At 25.5% G+C, this 16,466-nt stretch overlaps 1 protein-coding gene across 7 annotated transcripts in view; it reads left to right on the top strand.

The window, feature by feature from the left end:
* The window catches only part of LOC122511548 (protein Gawky), a 94,420-nt gene that overhangs the window by 56,796 nt on the left and 21,158 nt on the right, over nt 1–16,466 (top strand). For 5 of the 7 annotated variants that reach the window (XM_043626869.1, XM_043626870.1, XM_043626871.1 and 2 more), the window contains exons 8-14: nt 555–931; nt 5,832–6,029; nt 8,355–8,513; nt 9,494–9,949; nt 12,641–12,961; nt 13,211–13,437; nt 15,594–15,966. In XM_043626869.1, the coding sequence (XP_043482804.1) occupies nt 555–931; nt 5,832–6,029; nt 8,355–8,513; nt 9,494–9,949; nt 12,641–12,961; nt 13,211–13,437; nt 15,594–15,966 (2,111 nt within the window). The remainder of the gene's footprint in view (nt 1–554; nt 932–5,831; nt 6,030–8,354; nt 8,514–9,493; nt 9,950–12,640; nt 12,962–13,210; nt 13,438–15,593; nt 15,967–16,466) is intronic. The other 2 variants (XM_043626874.1, XM_043626875.1) reach the window with 2 other exon arrangements.

The following is a 16,466-nucleotide window of genomic DNA, read 5'->3' as shown; positions in this document are numbered from 1 at the left end:
AGAAAATTGCATTTATTCTTAAATTTTTTTTTTTAAATTCGCCTAAAGAATTCAATTATTTTTTAAAATTTTGATAAAATTCTTCATAAAAATTCTATTTTAAAAAATATTCAATTATTTAATAAATTATTTATTTTTGTATTTAAATAATTGAATTCTCAAAAAATTTTCTAATATAAATTGATTAAAAAATTAAAAAAATTAAAATTAAAAATTGTATAAGTGAAATTTATTTTTTGATCTATTAAATTTTGAAATTTTTGTGGCAACCCTGAAAAGAAAATATTTTTCTGCTTTTCTAAATTTCAAATTTTGCATTAAAAGACAAGTATTATTGAACTATAATTGCAATTTAGTTATTAGCAACAATCCAATTTAATCACAAATAACAGATAATTTGAGACCAAAAAATGAATTCGATGAGCAGTATAAACTTCTTGTCCCTATATTAATTTATGAAAAAATTTACTAAAAACAAAATAGTTGATTATTTTTAGTAAATTTTTTTTTTCTATAAAATAATTAAAATTTATTAAAAATTTGTTCTTGTTTAGCAATGCAATGCCCTCCAGGAATGCCACAAAATCGTATGCCCGGTCAACCAGGCATGAAACCGGACGTCGGCGGTCCCATGTGGAGTCATCCAAGTGGTCCGGGTGGACGAAACGGATCATGGGGCGATGGACCGCACGAGACTGCTGCTTGGGATGAAACAAAAGGACCCACAACATGGAATGAACCACAATTGAATCCGGCCTCTTGGGGCGGACCCGCTGCACATAAACCAAAGCCAATGGGACCCACTGGAAGCTGGGCCGATTCTGATATGGAACCAACATCAAGCTGGGGTCATCCTTCCAAACAAACTCTCACCAAGGAGATTATTTGCAATAGTCGCGAATTCCGCTCTCTCTGCGAACTTGGCTACAAGGTTTGTATTTTTAATTTATTCAAGCTTTCACAGCACTCTCTCTCTCTCTATTCTCGTATTTTTCCTCTATTTTTTGTCACCATACGTTAATAAAATATCCTAAAACACCTTAAATCATGCATATTTTCCCATTTTCTAAAAGTAAACATAGGGTCAAAATAAGTGAAACCGGCCACTTGAAAAATTTTTGTCCCCGAATTGAAAGTTATCTATGGTTTTTGATAGATATATGAGTAAACTTTTACCCGCTAAAATATTTTTCAAAAATTTTATTTATTTTGAAAGTTATCAGGTGTTAAACTTTTAGGTTACTTTTTATTCTTTTCATTATTACTCCGAAACGAATGAAGATAATTTCAATTTTTTTTTTGGAAATTAAAGCTAAAAGTCTGTAGTTTAAAGTGCAACTGAAAAAATTGCTGTATAATAAAAATTTTTAATTGTTATTAACAATTATTTTAAACAATTGCGATTTAAAGTATGTTCTCAATGTCGGAAAAAAATCAAACTATACTCATGTGATGCGCAAAACTCTAACGAGTAAATTAAAAAAAAAAAAAGTGAGTAACCTCTAAAATTACAGAAGTTATGCATATTTTTCTGACGACGCGCGGGAATTAACTGATTCGCAAACTCTCGAGCGCGCGGGAATACGCCCGCGCCCGCGCCCGCCGCACTGCTCACACTTGTGTTTTCAAACAATTTATGTTTACAGAGAAGGAGAAGTAATTAAAATATTATTTTCTTACTGAATAGTTTATTAATATTTTTACTTTTGGAGTAATTATATACATAAAAACCATTTTGTATGTACTCATAAACTGCTTTGCAGTTTTTATGCTTTGATAAAAAACTTTTTTCGTGGGTCTGATATTCTTGAATCGTACAAAAATCGAAATCGATATTGTTTGTGTAGAATTTCATCAAAAAATTTTTTAAATAATTGGATTTCTAAATAAAATAATTGAATCATTTGTCACTTCTCCAAAATTCAATTTTTATTAGTGTTTTAACTGAAATTTCTTCTATAAATTCGCTATTTTTAATAATTTATTATTTCTTAAAACTGTATTCCCATAAAGAATTTTATTAACAAATTTTTAAATAATTGAATTCTTTGAACGAGTTTTAATAAAATGTTTAAGAATAATTATTATTAAAAAAAAATAAAACAAAAAATAAAAATAAAAAATAAATAAATAAATAAAATAATAAATAAAAAAAAAATAATAATAATAAATAATAATAATAATAATAATAATAATAATAATAAATAAATAAATAAAATGTTTAAGAATAATAATTATTCTTAAACATTTTATTAAAACTCGTTCAAAGAATTCAATTATTTAAAAATTTGTTAATAAAATTCTTTATGGGAATACAATTTTAAGAAATAATAAATTATTAAAAATAGCGAATTTATAGAAGAAATTTCAGTTAAAACACTAATAAAAATTGAATTTTGGAGAAGTGACAAATGATTCAATTATTTTATTTAGAAATCCAATTATTTAAAAAATTTTTTGATGAAATTCTACACAAACAATATCGATTTCGATTTTTGTACGATTCAAGAATATCAGACCCACGAAAAAAGTTTTTTATCAAAGCATAAAAACTGCAAAGCAGTTTATGAGTACATACAAAATGGTTTTTATGTATATAATTACTCCAAAAGTAAAAATATTAATAAACTATTCAGTAAGAAAATAATATTTTAATTACTTCTCCTTCTCTGTAAACATAAATTGTTTGAAAACACAAGTGTGAGCAGTGCGGCGGGCGCGGGCGCGGGCGTATTCCCGCGCGCTCGAGAGTTTGCGAATCAGTTAATTCCCGCGCGTCGTCAGAAAAATATGCATAACTTCTGTAATTTTAGAGGTTACTCACTTTTTTTTTTTTTAATTTACTCGTTAGAGTTTTGCGCATCACATGAGTATAGTTTGATTTTTTTCCGACATTGAGAACATACTTTAAATCGCAATTGTTTAAAATAATTGTTAATAACAATTAAAAATTTTTATTATACAGCAATTTTTTCAGTTGCACTTTAAACTACAGACTTTTAGCTTTAATTTCCAAAAAAAAAATTGAAATTATCTTCATTCGTTTCGGAGTAATAATGAAAAGAATAAAAAGTAACCTAAAAGTTTAACACCTGATAACTTTCAAAATAAATAAAATTTTTGAAAAATATTTTAGCGGGTAAAAGTTTACTCATATATCTATCAAAAACCATAGATAACTTTCAATTCGGGGACAAAAATTTTTCAAGTGGCCGGTTTCACTTATTTTGACCCCATACAAACATTCCCATTTTACCAAATTGAAAACTTATTTCTTGAAGAACTATAATAAAATTATTATTACTTAGAAATTATTTAATGAATAATTTTACTTAAATCTTTCAAAATTCATTGAATTTTAAAACAGTTGTCTTTACAATTTTCATAAATAGATGAACTTTAAAACGTTTCAATTTGAAATTTTATAAAATTTTTTTAAACTTATTTAATTAATTATTAAAAATAATAAATTTATAGAAGAAGTTTAGTTAAAAACACAAAAAAAAATTCAATTTTGGAGAAGTTACCAATATTTGCATTAATTCAATTATATTCAAAAAATTAAAAAATTCCTCTTCTAAATTTCAATTATCTTTATCAAGAATAGAATTTTTCTCCGAAATTCAATTATTTTTAAAAATTTTAATAAAATTCTTGTCAAAATTTCAATTATTTTTGCAGAATTTCAATTATGTTCAAAAATTTTTTAAATTGTTGTCAAAATTTGAATTATCTTTGCAAATAATAAAATTATTCTTCAAAATTCAATTATTTTCAAAAAATTTAATAAAATTCTTGGCAAAATTTCAATTATTTTCAAATATTTTCCTCAAGTCACTGATTTTCAATATCTACTACTTTAATAAAATGTTCCAATAAATTCAATTCTTTAAGAAAATTTAATTAAAAAAATTAAATTTCAAAAGTAAATCAATTATTTACAAATTTGTTTATAAAATTCTATGAGAATTTAATTTTAAGAAAATTTAGATTATTCAATAAATTAATTATTTTTGTACCTATTTAAATAATTAAATTCTCGGAGAATTTTCTAATAAAAATTGAATTAAAAATAATAGAATTTTGGAAGAATTTCAGTTGTCATTTAAGTAGGGGAACATAGTCTAGGTCGGCCACCTTTTTGACTTTTGTTTATAACTTTTTTTTAAAAATAAATTTGGACAATTGAAGTATATGGTTGGAAAGTCCTGTTTAATAGGAACATTTTTTCTGTACAAAGTAAATTGACAGGTTTAAAAATGAAAAAGTTATAAAGATTTAAAAAAAAAAAAATTTGTAGTCCAGGTTGGCCATTACAGTCAAGGTCGGCCATGTTTAAAATTCAAAGGGCATTAATCGTTAAAAAATAAAATAACATGTTTGGAGTTACGGAAAATTGATTCTTTATTGTTTACAGTTTGTAACTTAATGAAATAACAAAATAATAAAAATAAACAATATAAAAAAATAAATATAAATAAAAAAAAATTTTGCACTAAAATATTAATAAAATTAAATGAAACTATTAATAAGATGATCAATTATATTATGAGTTATACAGAATTGCAGTTTTTGCAAATGAAGTAGCTCGTCCTCATCTTTGCGCATTTTAAACACATAGTGGCCGACCTTGACAGTAAGTAACATTACCGAATTGTTGTAACCATAAAGAAATACGTTTCGGGATTCGATTTTTTACTTTGTTTTCCTTTCAACCATGAGTCCCACAAATTTTCTGCATACTTGCCTTGACGATTCAATTTGTTTTTTATCTTTTATTAATGGTTTTTCACATTATGCACAAAACTTTTTTTGAGCTTTTTTTGTACCGACGTCACAGAAAACACAATTTTAGATTTTCCGAAAATGTAATTGAACAAAAAGTTAGGTTTCACTAAGACAAGCTTCGACAAAAATGCGCGTAGGTGGCGCTAGTGAACTTGACAAAAAAACGCGAGTGGCCTACCTAGACAGTAGGCCAACCTTGACTACATTCCCCTATAGAAATAATTAAATTTCAAAAGGTTTTTTATTGAAATTATTTGATATTTTATTCCTGCGGAAAAATAAATAACAATAAGTTTTTAAAAATTTATTTAACAAAACTTGAAATGTAGAATAATATAGAAATTCTAAAAAAATGAGGTTTTTGACAAATTTTAATTAAAATTTTTTGAAGATAAAAATTGAATTCCCAAAGAGAATAAAATTTAAAAAAGTTGAAACTATTGAAAATTTGTCAAATTTCATTGAAATAAATTTTATATTAAAAGGAATTTCATTTTTTACTTTAAAAAATTATTTCGAAATACAGTCGTATTTTTGAAGAATTCTAACTAAATATTTGGAAAATAATTGAATTTAAAAAATTTAGAACTTAAACGAGTTTTTAGAGTCGTCAAATTTGATTTTTCGATAGCTATTTTTTTTTACTGTACTTCTTTTCAGTCCTCAATCTAATTTTTGCTCTTTTTTAAAATTCATTAACGAGTGCGAAGCCTTAATTAGGATTGTTCCAGTGTTACTCAAAAGTTGAATTATTTAATTAAAAATATCTTCCATTCAAGTTGTAACTAGAACTGTCTTGTCTATTTCCAAACGAGTCGTTCAAAAAATTCTTAATTTTTTTTAAATTAAAGAAAACTGCCCAAAGAATTATATTTTTTAAAAAATAAAAAATTTTTATTAAATTTGAAAAATAAAATTTTTTTAAACTGATAAGGGAAGAGAAAACTTCACTAGCATGAAGTTATGCCAGTTTAATAAATAGGTACTAAAATAAAATGTAATCAATAATGAAAATAAAAATATGAACTTTTGCAATGTCACAGAAGGAAGATGTTGAGGCAGCTTTGAGAAGTCGTGAGATGAATCGTGACGAAGCACAAGAACTATTGAATCAAGTGCGTCCACTGGATCAATGGCGCCGTCATGAAGCACATTCTGGTTATGAGCTTGCTAATCAAGCAACCTCAGGTCCAAGTTATCCAAGATTCAATCACGTCGCGCAGCAGATGTCATTCCCTCCGGTAAGTGAAAATCGACATATTTCATTCTTGCTCAAGCATCTATCCTGGTGGAAACTAGCAATGAAAAAAAATGCATATTTTGCGAGGCACAATTTTTGTTTTTTTTTTCTAAAAAAAGAAAAGTATTCATCAATTAAATTAAAAATCTTTTTGAACAAAATTGCACTATTCATTTTTTATTTGTATAAAATTCAAAATCATTTGAATTTTATATAAACAAAATACGAAAAACACAAATTTTAATGTTCTTTTTTTTCTTTTCAATGTTTAAATATTCGTTCCTGTGTTTTTTCACAATGGTTTGGTGAGTTTGCTGTAGCAAAATATGCACTTGGTGTGGTTCCAAACGGTTTCAATTTTTTTCTTTTCTTTTTTTTTTGAGTGGCATCACATAACATGTGAGGGTTTTTTTTGTGCGAGTTTAAAATTTTTAATGGGTGTTTTGTTCAACTAAACAAAATTTTCAATGATTGATTTAGACGAATTTTAATATCGTGGTGGAGGTTTTTACCAGGTGATAATTTGATTAGTAAAAAGGTGCAGCCTTTCAAAATTAGTTTGATCATTTTTAAATTGACAGGAATGTTGATTGACGTTATTTTTTTTAATTACTCAGGAGAATATTTTATTGCGAAGAAAGAAAACTATAATTCGAGATAAAAGCAAATTTAAAGAATTAATTAAGAAAGCACAGGTATCGGTAATTATAACTTTTTGGACTTTTTCTGACAATTTTCAACTAAGTCAACATTTTTACATTTTATCCAAACAATGCGACTTTTTCGACTTTTTTTCCAAATATTACACCAAAGTTTTTTTCTAATCATTATATTAGTTAAGATATTAGAAAATAAAATTTTATAGAATTTTATATGCTAATTTTAAATATAATTGAACTCTCAAAAATTTATATAAAAAATCTTTAAATAAAAATTTGAAGATGAAAATGAATGAAAAATATGTAACTTCAAAAAATTCTGTTAAAAATATTTCCTAAAAAAGTAATTCTAGGAATTTTCCTTATTTTCATATTTTAAAAAATGACTTTTTGTCGTTTTTTGTTATTGATCTACTTTTTCAACGTATCATTAAAGTTTTTTTTTAGAAATCATCTGTTTTTTAACTAAAATTCTTCAAAAAATGGATTATTTTTTAATACTTTCCAAAAACTCTTTTAAAAAATTAAATTATTTTCAAATTTTTTTACTGAATTTAAATTATTTTCGAAAAATTTTACTGAGTTTAAATTATTTGCAAATTTTTCAATTATATATATTTGAAAAATCAATTATTTTTCAAAAATTTATAAAAAATACTTTTAAAATGTAAAATACTAATTTTAAGAGTTTTGATTATAATTTTTTTTTAAATTTTTAATGTTGAATCCAAAGAAAGTAGATTTTCAAAAACTCCAATTTTACTAAATTTCAATTATATTGAAATTTTTTAATTATAGGTATAAATAATTGAAAAATCTATTAACTTTTAAAATTTTATTAAAATACTTTTAAAATTAATAATAATTTTAAGAATTATGATTATAATTTTTGAAAAGTCAATTATTTTAAATATTCTCGGTTACTTGTTGTCAATAATTATTTTACTTAATAACTTTTAAAAAACAGGAAGAATTACTTTTACAATTATTGTTTAAAACATTGAATTTTTCTATTTAAATAATTTAATTCTCAAAAATCTTTCAGAAAATTATTAAAATTAATTGATTTAGAGAAGAAGTTTAGTTAAAAATTCTAGAAAATAATTATATTTTGGTTACATTTTTGATTTTTAAAAATAATTTTTTATAATTCTTGAAATTTAAATTCTTTATTCCTCTGGAAAATTAAGTATCAAGTATTGAAAAATTAATTTAATGAAATTATTTAATTTACAGTTTATTAAAAACAAATTATAACAAATTAATTATATTAAACAAAATTTAACAATTTTTTGAAAAATTAAATTCACAGATCAGTGAGAGGACAGGGAAATGCGAAATTAAATTTTTGTGACAAGACTCAATAAAATAAAGGACTTTTTCGATTTTTTTGTATCTTTATTTGACTAATTTCATTGAAACAATTTTGTGGTAAAGAAATATTTTTGAAGTATTTTTTTTAATTAAATGGTAATTATAAAATTAAGAATTAAAATTCTTTTTGGAAATATTCCTAAGGAGATAATTTTTTTTTAAATGACACTTGATTCGCATTGATTACCGTTATGAAATGAAAGGCTGCACCTATTTAGCTTAATCTAGTGGTAAAGAGAGGGTCAGAGGCTAGGATGGTAGAAAGGGGTTCAGGGTGTTCGTATGTAATGCAGGGGGCTGGAGTGCCCAGCGGGGCGGCTACTGGCGGCGTAAGTGGTTCTGTGGCCAGCGCCAGTCTTCTCAAGCTACAACAGCAACAACAACAGCAGGCAGCTGTTCAACTCCAGCAACAACAACCCAGTTCCAATGCACCGCAGCCTCCTTTTAACCAGGTGAACTACCTGATGTCCGGAACAAACATTTATTCATTACAATCATTTTTTAGCCTATTCCTTAAATTACTCTCTTCATTTATTTTTTCCTTTATTTTTACTTCTTAGATACTACTCTCTATTTTCTACAATACAATTATTTCATTCCCCCTTTGAAAGTTAAAATTCGAGCAATATTTTCCTTTTTTTTTCTTTTCTTTGATAACGAAAAGAAATAAATTCATTTTTTTATTACCACTTATAGAGTATAAAATTTTATTCTTACGAATAAGAATCTCTTACGAAGTAAGAGATTTTGAAAAAAACATAAAATTATTGTTTTAATTAATATTCCAAATTAATACACGTCTTGTGTGAAATGTTGTTATGGTTTGATATGTACTTATTGCTTATTATCTTTTGCATGTTTTTTCCCGTAGAATTTATTTTCAAAATGCTTGGATTTTTTATGCGAACAACAATAATTTTTGCCTTGAATGTAGAAACATATTTATTTTACGCTTTTTTCTCCAAGTATCTCAAAAAATCAGAGAGGAAATAAAGAATTCGATAAACAAGTGACTAAAAATATCGACGAGACGGAGTCAATGACAATAAAAACAAAAAATAAGAAGAGAGAGAGAAAATAGGTTTATTGCAATAATTCTTCTCTGTCTTTTGAAACTTCACAATTACACAAAAGCTTTCTTTATCGCGTTTTTGCTATTTAATTTTGCATGTTTTTTTTAGAATCAAACATTATTTTTTAAGTTAATTTTTACCGTTACTTATAATAGTTAAGATTATTTTTTACTATTAGTAATATACACTTTCTTGATAGTATAAAAATAGTTCTTTAGAATTACATTTTTTTCTTTTATCAAAAAATTATGAATAAAGTAGAAGTTAATAAAAATTCGAATTTCCATAATTTTTTTAAATCATGAAAAAGTGTGTCTGCCGATTGTATCATATTTCTTACGTGAAAAAATTGTTTTCAGGCATCGAGAACGCCACAAAATCAACCGAGCACTCAACAACTGCGTATGCTTGTGCAACAAATCCAACTTGCTGTTCAAGAGGGCTATCTCAATCATCAAATTCTAAATCAACCATTAGCGCCACAAACATTGATTCTTTTGAATCAACTCTTACAACAGATCAAGGTTCTTCAGCAATTGCATCAACAACAGAATGTACAAAGTTCTGTCAAGGGCAATAACCAAACACTTCTGCAGATCAACATTCAAATTACAAAGACCAAGCAGCAAATTGCTAATCTACAAAATCAAATTGCTATTCAACAAGCAACTTACATGAAGCAGCAGCAGCAACAACAGCATCCAGCTGCTCCATCACAGAGTTCTGATTATTACAAAACACCCGTTCACGATCCCATCAGCGCTCTGCAGAATTCCTTCAGTGATTTGTCAATGAACAAGGAGCAACCACCAGTTGTAAGTATCATTTTTCTTTTTTAGGAAATATTTATTCCCTGTTTTGGTTATATAGGGTTGTCAAATTTCAAGAATTACTTTTTCGACTTTTTTCGAATATTTTCCAAAAATGCTACTTTTTCCGCCTTATTTCCAAAAATTGCGACTTTTTTTTTTTTACTTTTCTTCCAAATATTGCAACAAAATACCACATTTTTAGTATAAATTGCAAATTATTTCAATTTTTCTGGTGTGAAAAATAACTATGTATAGACAAATCTTACAAAAATTTACTTTTGAATAATTTTTCTAATTAAATTTTCGAAATATACAATTATTAAAATGATTTGAAATAATTAAAATTTTGTAAAATTTAATTGAAAATAATAAATTTTTTTCAAGTATTATTATTACAATTTTTGTAAATCAACTTTTGAAGAAATTTAATTCCAAATTTTGGGAAAATATAATTCCGAAAATTCAAATACATAGGTACAAAAATAATACAAATATTAAAATTTTTCAGAATTATTTTTAACATTTTGGAGAAAACAATCATTGTGGAAATTTTTAATTAAAATTTTTCAATAAATTACTTAGTTTTTTTTTAAATTATACAAAAATTCTTTTAAGAATTTTTTGTATGTCTTAAAGTGGATCCGAGGCCTGCATTTTTAAAAAACTTGAAAACTTTATATTGAGCAGTACTTTTTAATGCCCAAAATCTTTCTTAAAAAAAAAAAAGTTCACCCGTCTTTTTCCAAAAGTAAATCTTACTTTTCAATTTCTACAAAAACCGCCTCTTTTTCATTTTTTTTTTTATCATTTTCTTTGGAAAGCTGAGAGTTTTTCCCACAAAGTACGTAAAGAAAGTGGAACAAAAATATATTTTCGAGAAAATGAAAGAAACATATTTTTTAACTACTTTTATTTTCTTGCAAAACTATTATTGTCCCTTTTGCAATCTTTACATAATTTATAGGGAAAATATCTCAGCTTTTTAATGAAAATGATAAAACAAATAAAAAAAAGGTAGTTTTGGTAAAAATTGAAAAACAAGATTTTATTTTTTAAAAAAAGAGTTTTTTTAAATAAAAATCCATAAAAAAATTCAATTAATTTCAAAAATACAGAAAAAATTCTTCCAAACAATTCAATTATTTTTATGAATTGTAAAATCCTCCGCAAGAATTTAATTATTTTCATAAATAAGAAAATGTTTCGGAGGAATTCAATTATTTCCATTACAATTTTAATAAAATTTCTTCGAAGAATACAATTATTTTTAAAAATATTTAAAATTTAATTAATTTAATTTAATATTTAATAAAAATCCAATTATTTTAACAATTCTGATAAAGAATTCTACGAAACAATTCAATTATTTTGGAAATTGTATCATTCTTGGCAAGAATTCAACTATTTATGTAAATAATAAAACTCTCTTGAGAAATTAAATTATTTTCAAAATTTTCAATTAAAATTACTTTAAAAAATAACATTATTTTTACGAAATTTAATGAAATTCTTTAAAAGAAATGTAATTATTAGAAAAAACTTCATTATTTTCAAGAAAATTGAAACAAATTCTTCAAAACAATTCAATTATTTTAAAGAATTTTAATAAAAATCTTGCAAAGAGTTTGAGCCTTTTTCGAAAAATCACGATTTAATTATATTGCATTTTCTCGAAAGAATTCAATTGAAGATTTCTTAAAAAATTGGGATTTAAAACAGTTTAATTTTTGACTTACAGGGCAATAATTTTGAGCTTAAAAAATTATAACCGATTCTTTGATTGGGACCCTCAATTATTGAAAAAAATGCTAATAAAATTCTTGAAATAAATTCAATTATTTTCAAATTTTTTATAAATACTTTACAAGAATTCAATGATTTTCAGTACATTAATTTTAAAATTTTAAACATTTAAAAAGAAAAATTATTTAAAAAATTAGGAAACAAAGAAGCAAACAGCAACTAACTTCAAACTGCGAACAGATTACCGGAATAAAACGATTATTAATATAGAAGATAGATAGCAGAAGAAGATTAAGAAATTACTTAAAATTTTTTCAATTTTAAATTGAAAATAAATAAATTTGTTAAGAATTTGTATTAGAGATTTAAAAAAAAATTGTATCTAAAATAATTTAATTTCGAAAGAGTAACAATTTTTTAAATAAATTTTTGTTAACTAGTTAATTTTAAAAAGATTTAAACGTAAAATTTTTTTAAAAACATTCAAGTTTTGAAAAATTTTATTTGAAATACTGACTAATTAGATTTTAAAAATATTTCATTATATATGGCGGTTTTTTATTTACGTAATTATAAACATAGCATGTTGAGACATGGGAATATTCTCTTTACCTAAATATTCACTTGTTTAATAATTATTCATGCAAGAAAAAATACAAGAACTCTGAACCATTAGACGGTTTGATTTATAAAACCGTTTTTACTGATATGTGTTCTACAATGTATGGCAAAGTCATTTTTTTTCTCAAAAAAGCGATGATAGTACCAACTAGATATTAAATTTGACTTTCATGTTATATAAAACAAGAGACGATGAGGGATTATTTAAGCCCTAATTTACTTAATTTCTTATTATATTATTAAATTATTTCTCTAGGTATTGTATTTATTCCCTTATTGTATTATGAAATTATTTCCCTTTTATATTAAATTTTGTGTTTTTTTTAACAGAGTCAACAACAGTCTAGATTGAACCAGTGGAAATTGCCCTCGCTTGACAAAGATGGAGATTCCGTGGTCAATGAATTTTCACGCGCTCCTGGCACTACCAGCAAACCACCGCAAGCACCTGGTGGACTCACTCAGTCACATTCAAGTCCAAATATGAATCCCCTGTTGGGTCAGAGCGATGGACCTTGGTCCACGCGACTCGGCGAAAGCGGCTGGCCTGACGCAGGAAACAGCGACTCCACTGATGGCAAAGACTGGCAACCAGGAGGCGCCGCATTCACCGATCTTGTTCCTGAATTTGAACCTGGCAAACCATGGAAGGTAATCCACTCCCAATTACGGAAATTCTATTTTATTTAGCTAATAAATATCGAGTTTAAAGCAACGCGTTTTAAATTATTAATTAATTTATATTACAAGTATTATTAAAATATAAAAGTATAAAATAATGTGATTAAATTAAAGAAATTAAATTCTTTCGTGTTGATACTTGATAGAGATGTGTAGAGATTAAATTTTAAGTAGTTTGTAAGATTTGTTCGGGTCCACCTATATTTAATGTCATTCTAGGGTACGCAGATGAAAAGTATCGAAGACGATCCTAGTATCACTCCTGGTTCAGTCGTTCGTTCACCACTCTCCTTGGCTGCCATCAAGGATCCTGATGCATTATTTTCATCGAGCAGCAAATCATCTCCACCGCCTCAGTCGGTCAACGCTGAAACTTCCATTCCAAGCCTCAGTAATTCGACGTGGAGCTTCAACCCACCTGCAACTACACCCAGTGCATTTACTAGGTAATTCTTTTCTTCAGCTTTACAATAATTTCTGATTTTTACCAATTTTTGTACAGGATTGCCACAGGTCAGGGAAATCAGGGAATTTTATTAAAAGTACTGGAAAAAATTAATTTTTTGAATTCATAAGAGAATTCTGAATTTTTGTGACTTTTTTGTTTGTCTCATAAACTATGAAATTAGTCTCGAATTCTGACCCAAAATCTTCATTTTTTTTCTATTTCTGACAATAATTTCTTTTCAAATAACTTAATTCTTGAAAAACTATCATAACATTATTACTTAGAAATTATTTAATGAAAATTTGACTCAAAATTCATTGAATTTTAAAGAGTTGTGTTCACAATTTTCATAAATAGATGAACTTCGAAAGGTTTTAATTTGAAGTTTTATAAAATTTTAATGAAGAATGAATTTTATTTAAATATTTAGTGATTCTGATAGAAAAAAATTGCCTCTATCAATAAAAAATGTCGACTGTCCCTGTCACATATGTATTTATTTAATCATTAAAAATAATAATGGATTTATAGAAGAATTTCAGTTGAGAATTGAATTTTGGAGAAGTTAAGAATGATTGCAAAAATACAATTATTTTTAAAAGTAATAAAATATTTCGCAAAAATTCAATTATGTTCTAAAATTTATAAAAATTCTCATAAAAATTTCCACTATCTCTATAAATAATAAATTTCTACTCTGAAATTTAATTATTTTCCAAAAATTTTCCTCATTTCAATGATTTACAATATCTACTATTTTAATAAAATTTTCCAAAAAATTTTAATACAATTCTACGCAAACATTTAATTATTTTCATAAATAATAAAAATTTAACAGGAATTTAATTATTTACAAATCTTTTATAAATTTCTTCACAATAATTCAGTTATTTTCATAAATATGTAATAACATTTTTTACAGAGATTCAATTATTTTCATAAATAGTAATAAAAGTCATCGCAGAATTTCAATTATGTTCAAAAATTAAAAAAAAAACTTGTCAAAATTTCAAATATCTTTATAAATAATAAAATTCTTCTCCAAAATTCAATTACAGTCAACTCTCTCAATAATGCCGCAAAATTGCACAGCGTTTACGACTTTTCTTGGAACTGTAGTACCCCCACTGTTTGTATATTTCTCTCTTAAGGGAAACTCGAAATTTAGAAGCTGTGCTAGAGTCGCTAAAGTGGGGATAGAGCTCGAGCGAGAAAGAGGAGAAGTGGCACTATTGATAGCGGCACTATTGGTAGAGTTGACTGTATTTTCGAAAAATTTAAATAAAATTCTTGTCAGAATTTCAATTATTTTTAGTACAATTTTAATAGAATTCATCGAAAAACGTAATTATTTTAAAAAATTTTATTAAAATTCTTCAAAAGAATTCAATTATTTAAAAATTTTTTGATAAAATTCGTTATGAGAATTCAATATTAAGAAACATTCAATTATTCAATAAATTATTTTTTTTGTATTTAAATAAAATTTAATTCTCGTAGAATTTTCTAATTAAAATTGATTTAAAAATAAATTTTAGTTAAAATTTTAGATAATAATTGAATATTAAAAGCGTTATAGCATGAATTGTTAACAATAATTGAATTTTCAAAAGGTTTCAAATTAAAATCTTTGAAAATTTGAATTTTTCATACTTTTGACTAGGAATTCTGTAGAATTATTTTTTTGACAAAATTTAATTGAAATTTTTTAGAAATTATAAGTTTTTATTTTCTAATATATTTAATTGAAGAATTTCCGAAAAATCGAAATTTTGTAAAATTGAATAGTAAACAAATGGATTTGAAAATTCTCAAAGAACTTTTTCAAAAATTATAAAAAGTATTTGATTTAAAGAAGTATTTTAGTTAAATATTCTACAAAATAATAATTTAATTGAAATGTTGAAAATAATTTATAATTTTTTTTCTTTTTTGAGTATCTAATCATTATTGCAGTAAATCAGAATATTCTTTCGTTTTAGAGAAAAAGTTGAAATTTTGTCTGAAAATGAGGGAAAAGTCAGGGAAAAACAAAATTGAATTTTTGTTTCAAATTGTTCACAACGACTTTAGTCCAAAATAAAAAAATATAATACTTTTTATAATACTTTTATTTATGTACTTATTATTATAAAATTGTATAAATTGTTACAGTGCGAAAAACACATGGGGTGAATCGGCACCACCACCAACGGCAGTGACCTCAGAATTGTGGGGCGCACCAATGAACAAGGCTCGTGGACCACCACCTGGTTTGAGCAGTAAAGGCAGCATTGGAAATGCAAGCAATGGATGGAGTGGCTTAAGTTCCGTTGGTCGCTCCGCAAGTTCCTGGGGTCTACAATCCGGAGGTGGTAACTCTGGATGGGTCTCCACTTGGCTTCTACTCAAGAATCTAACACCACAAATTGATGGTTCAACACTCAAAACTCTCTGTATGCAACATGGACCGGTTCAAGATTTCCGGCTCTACCTGAATCATGGAATTGCACTCACCAAATACTCATCGCGAGATGAAGCCATAAAGGTTAGTGAAATCTTTGTTACATTTCAGTTGCAGGAAACAAAGTTAACTCCCTTTTTTTAACTAATCTCGTTTTTTGCTCCTCTCTTTCTTTATTCCCTTCGAATAATTAAATTCTCTAAAAATTCCCTTTTTTGCTAAATATTACATGGGAAAATTACTCAGGGTTGTCACGCAACTTGGAAAACCTGGAAATGTCAGGGAATTTTATAAACCTTGAAAAACCCTGTAAAAGTCAGGGAATTTTGATCGAAATCATGGAAAATTGTAGTTTTCTAAAGTTATTGTGTTTATTCTTGAAATCTATTTTTACTTAAATATTTCAAAATTAATTCAATTTTAAAAGAGTTGCGTTTACAATTTTCAAAAGAAGATGAACTTGAAAAGATTTTGATTTGAAATTTTGTAAAATTTCAATTTTAAATGAATTTAATTAGAAATTTGAAAAATCTAGATTTTTAAAAAAATTTAATAACTAAAATTCTTTTGAAATTAGTTAAATT

The sequence above is a fragment of the Leptopilina heterotoma genome, unplaced genomic scaffold, assembly GCF_015476425.1.
Source record: "Leptopilina heterotoma isolate Lh14 unplaced genomic scaffold, ASM1547642v1 Lhet_87, whole genome shotgun sequence".
NCBI lineage: Eukaryota > Metazoa > Arthropoda > Insecta > Hymenoptera > Figitidae > Leptopilina > Leptopilina heterotoma.
This window is presented reverse-complemented; position numbering and strand designations above follow the sequence as displayed.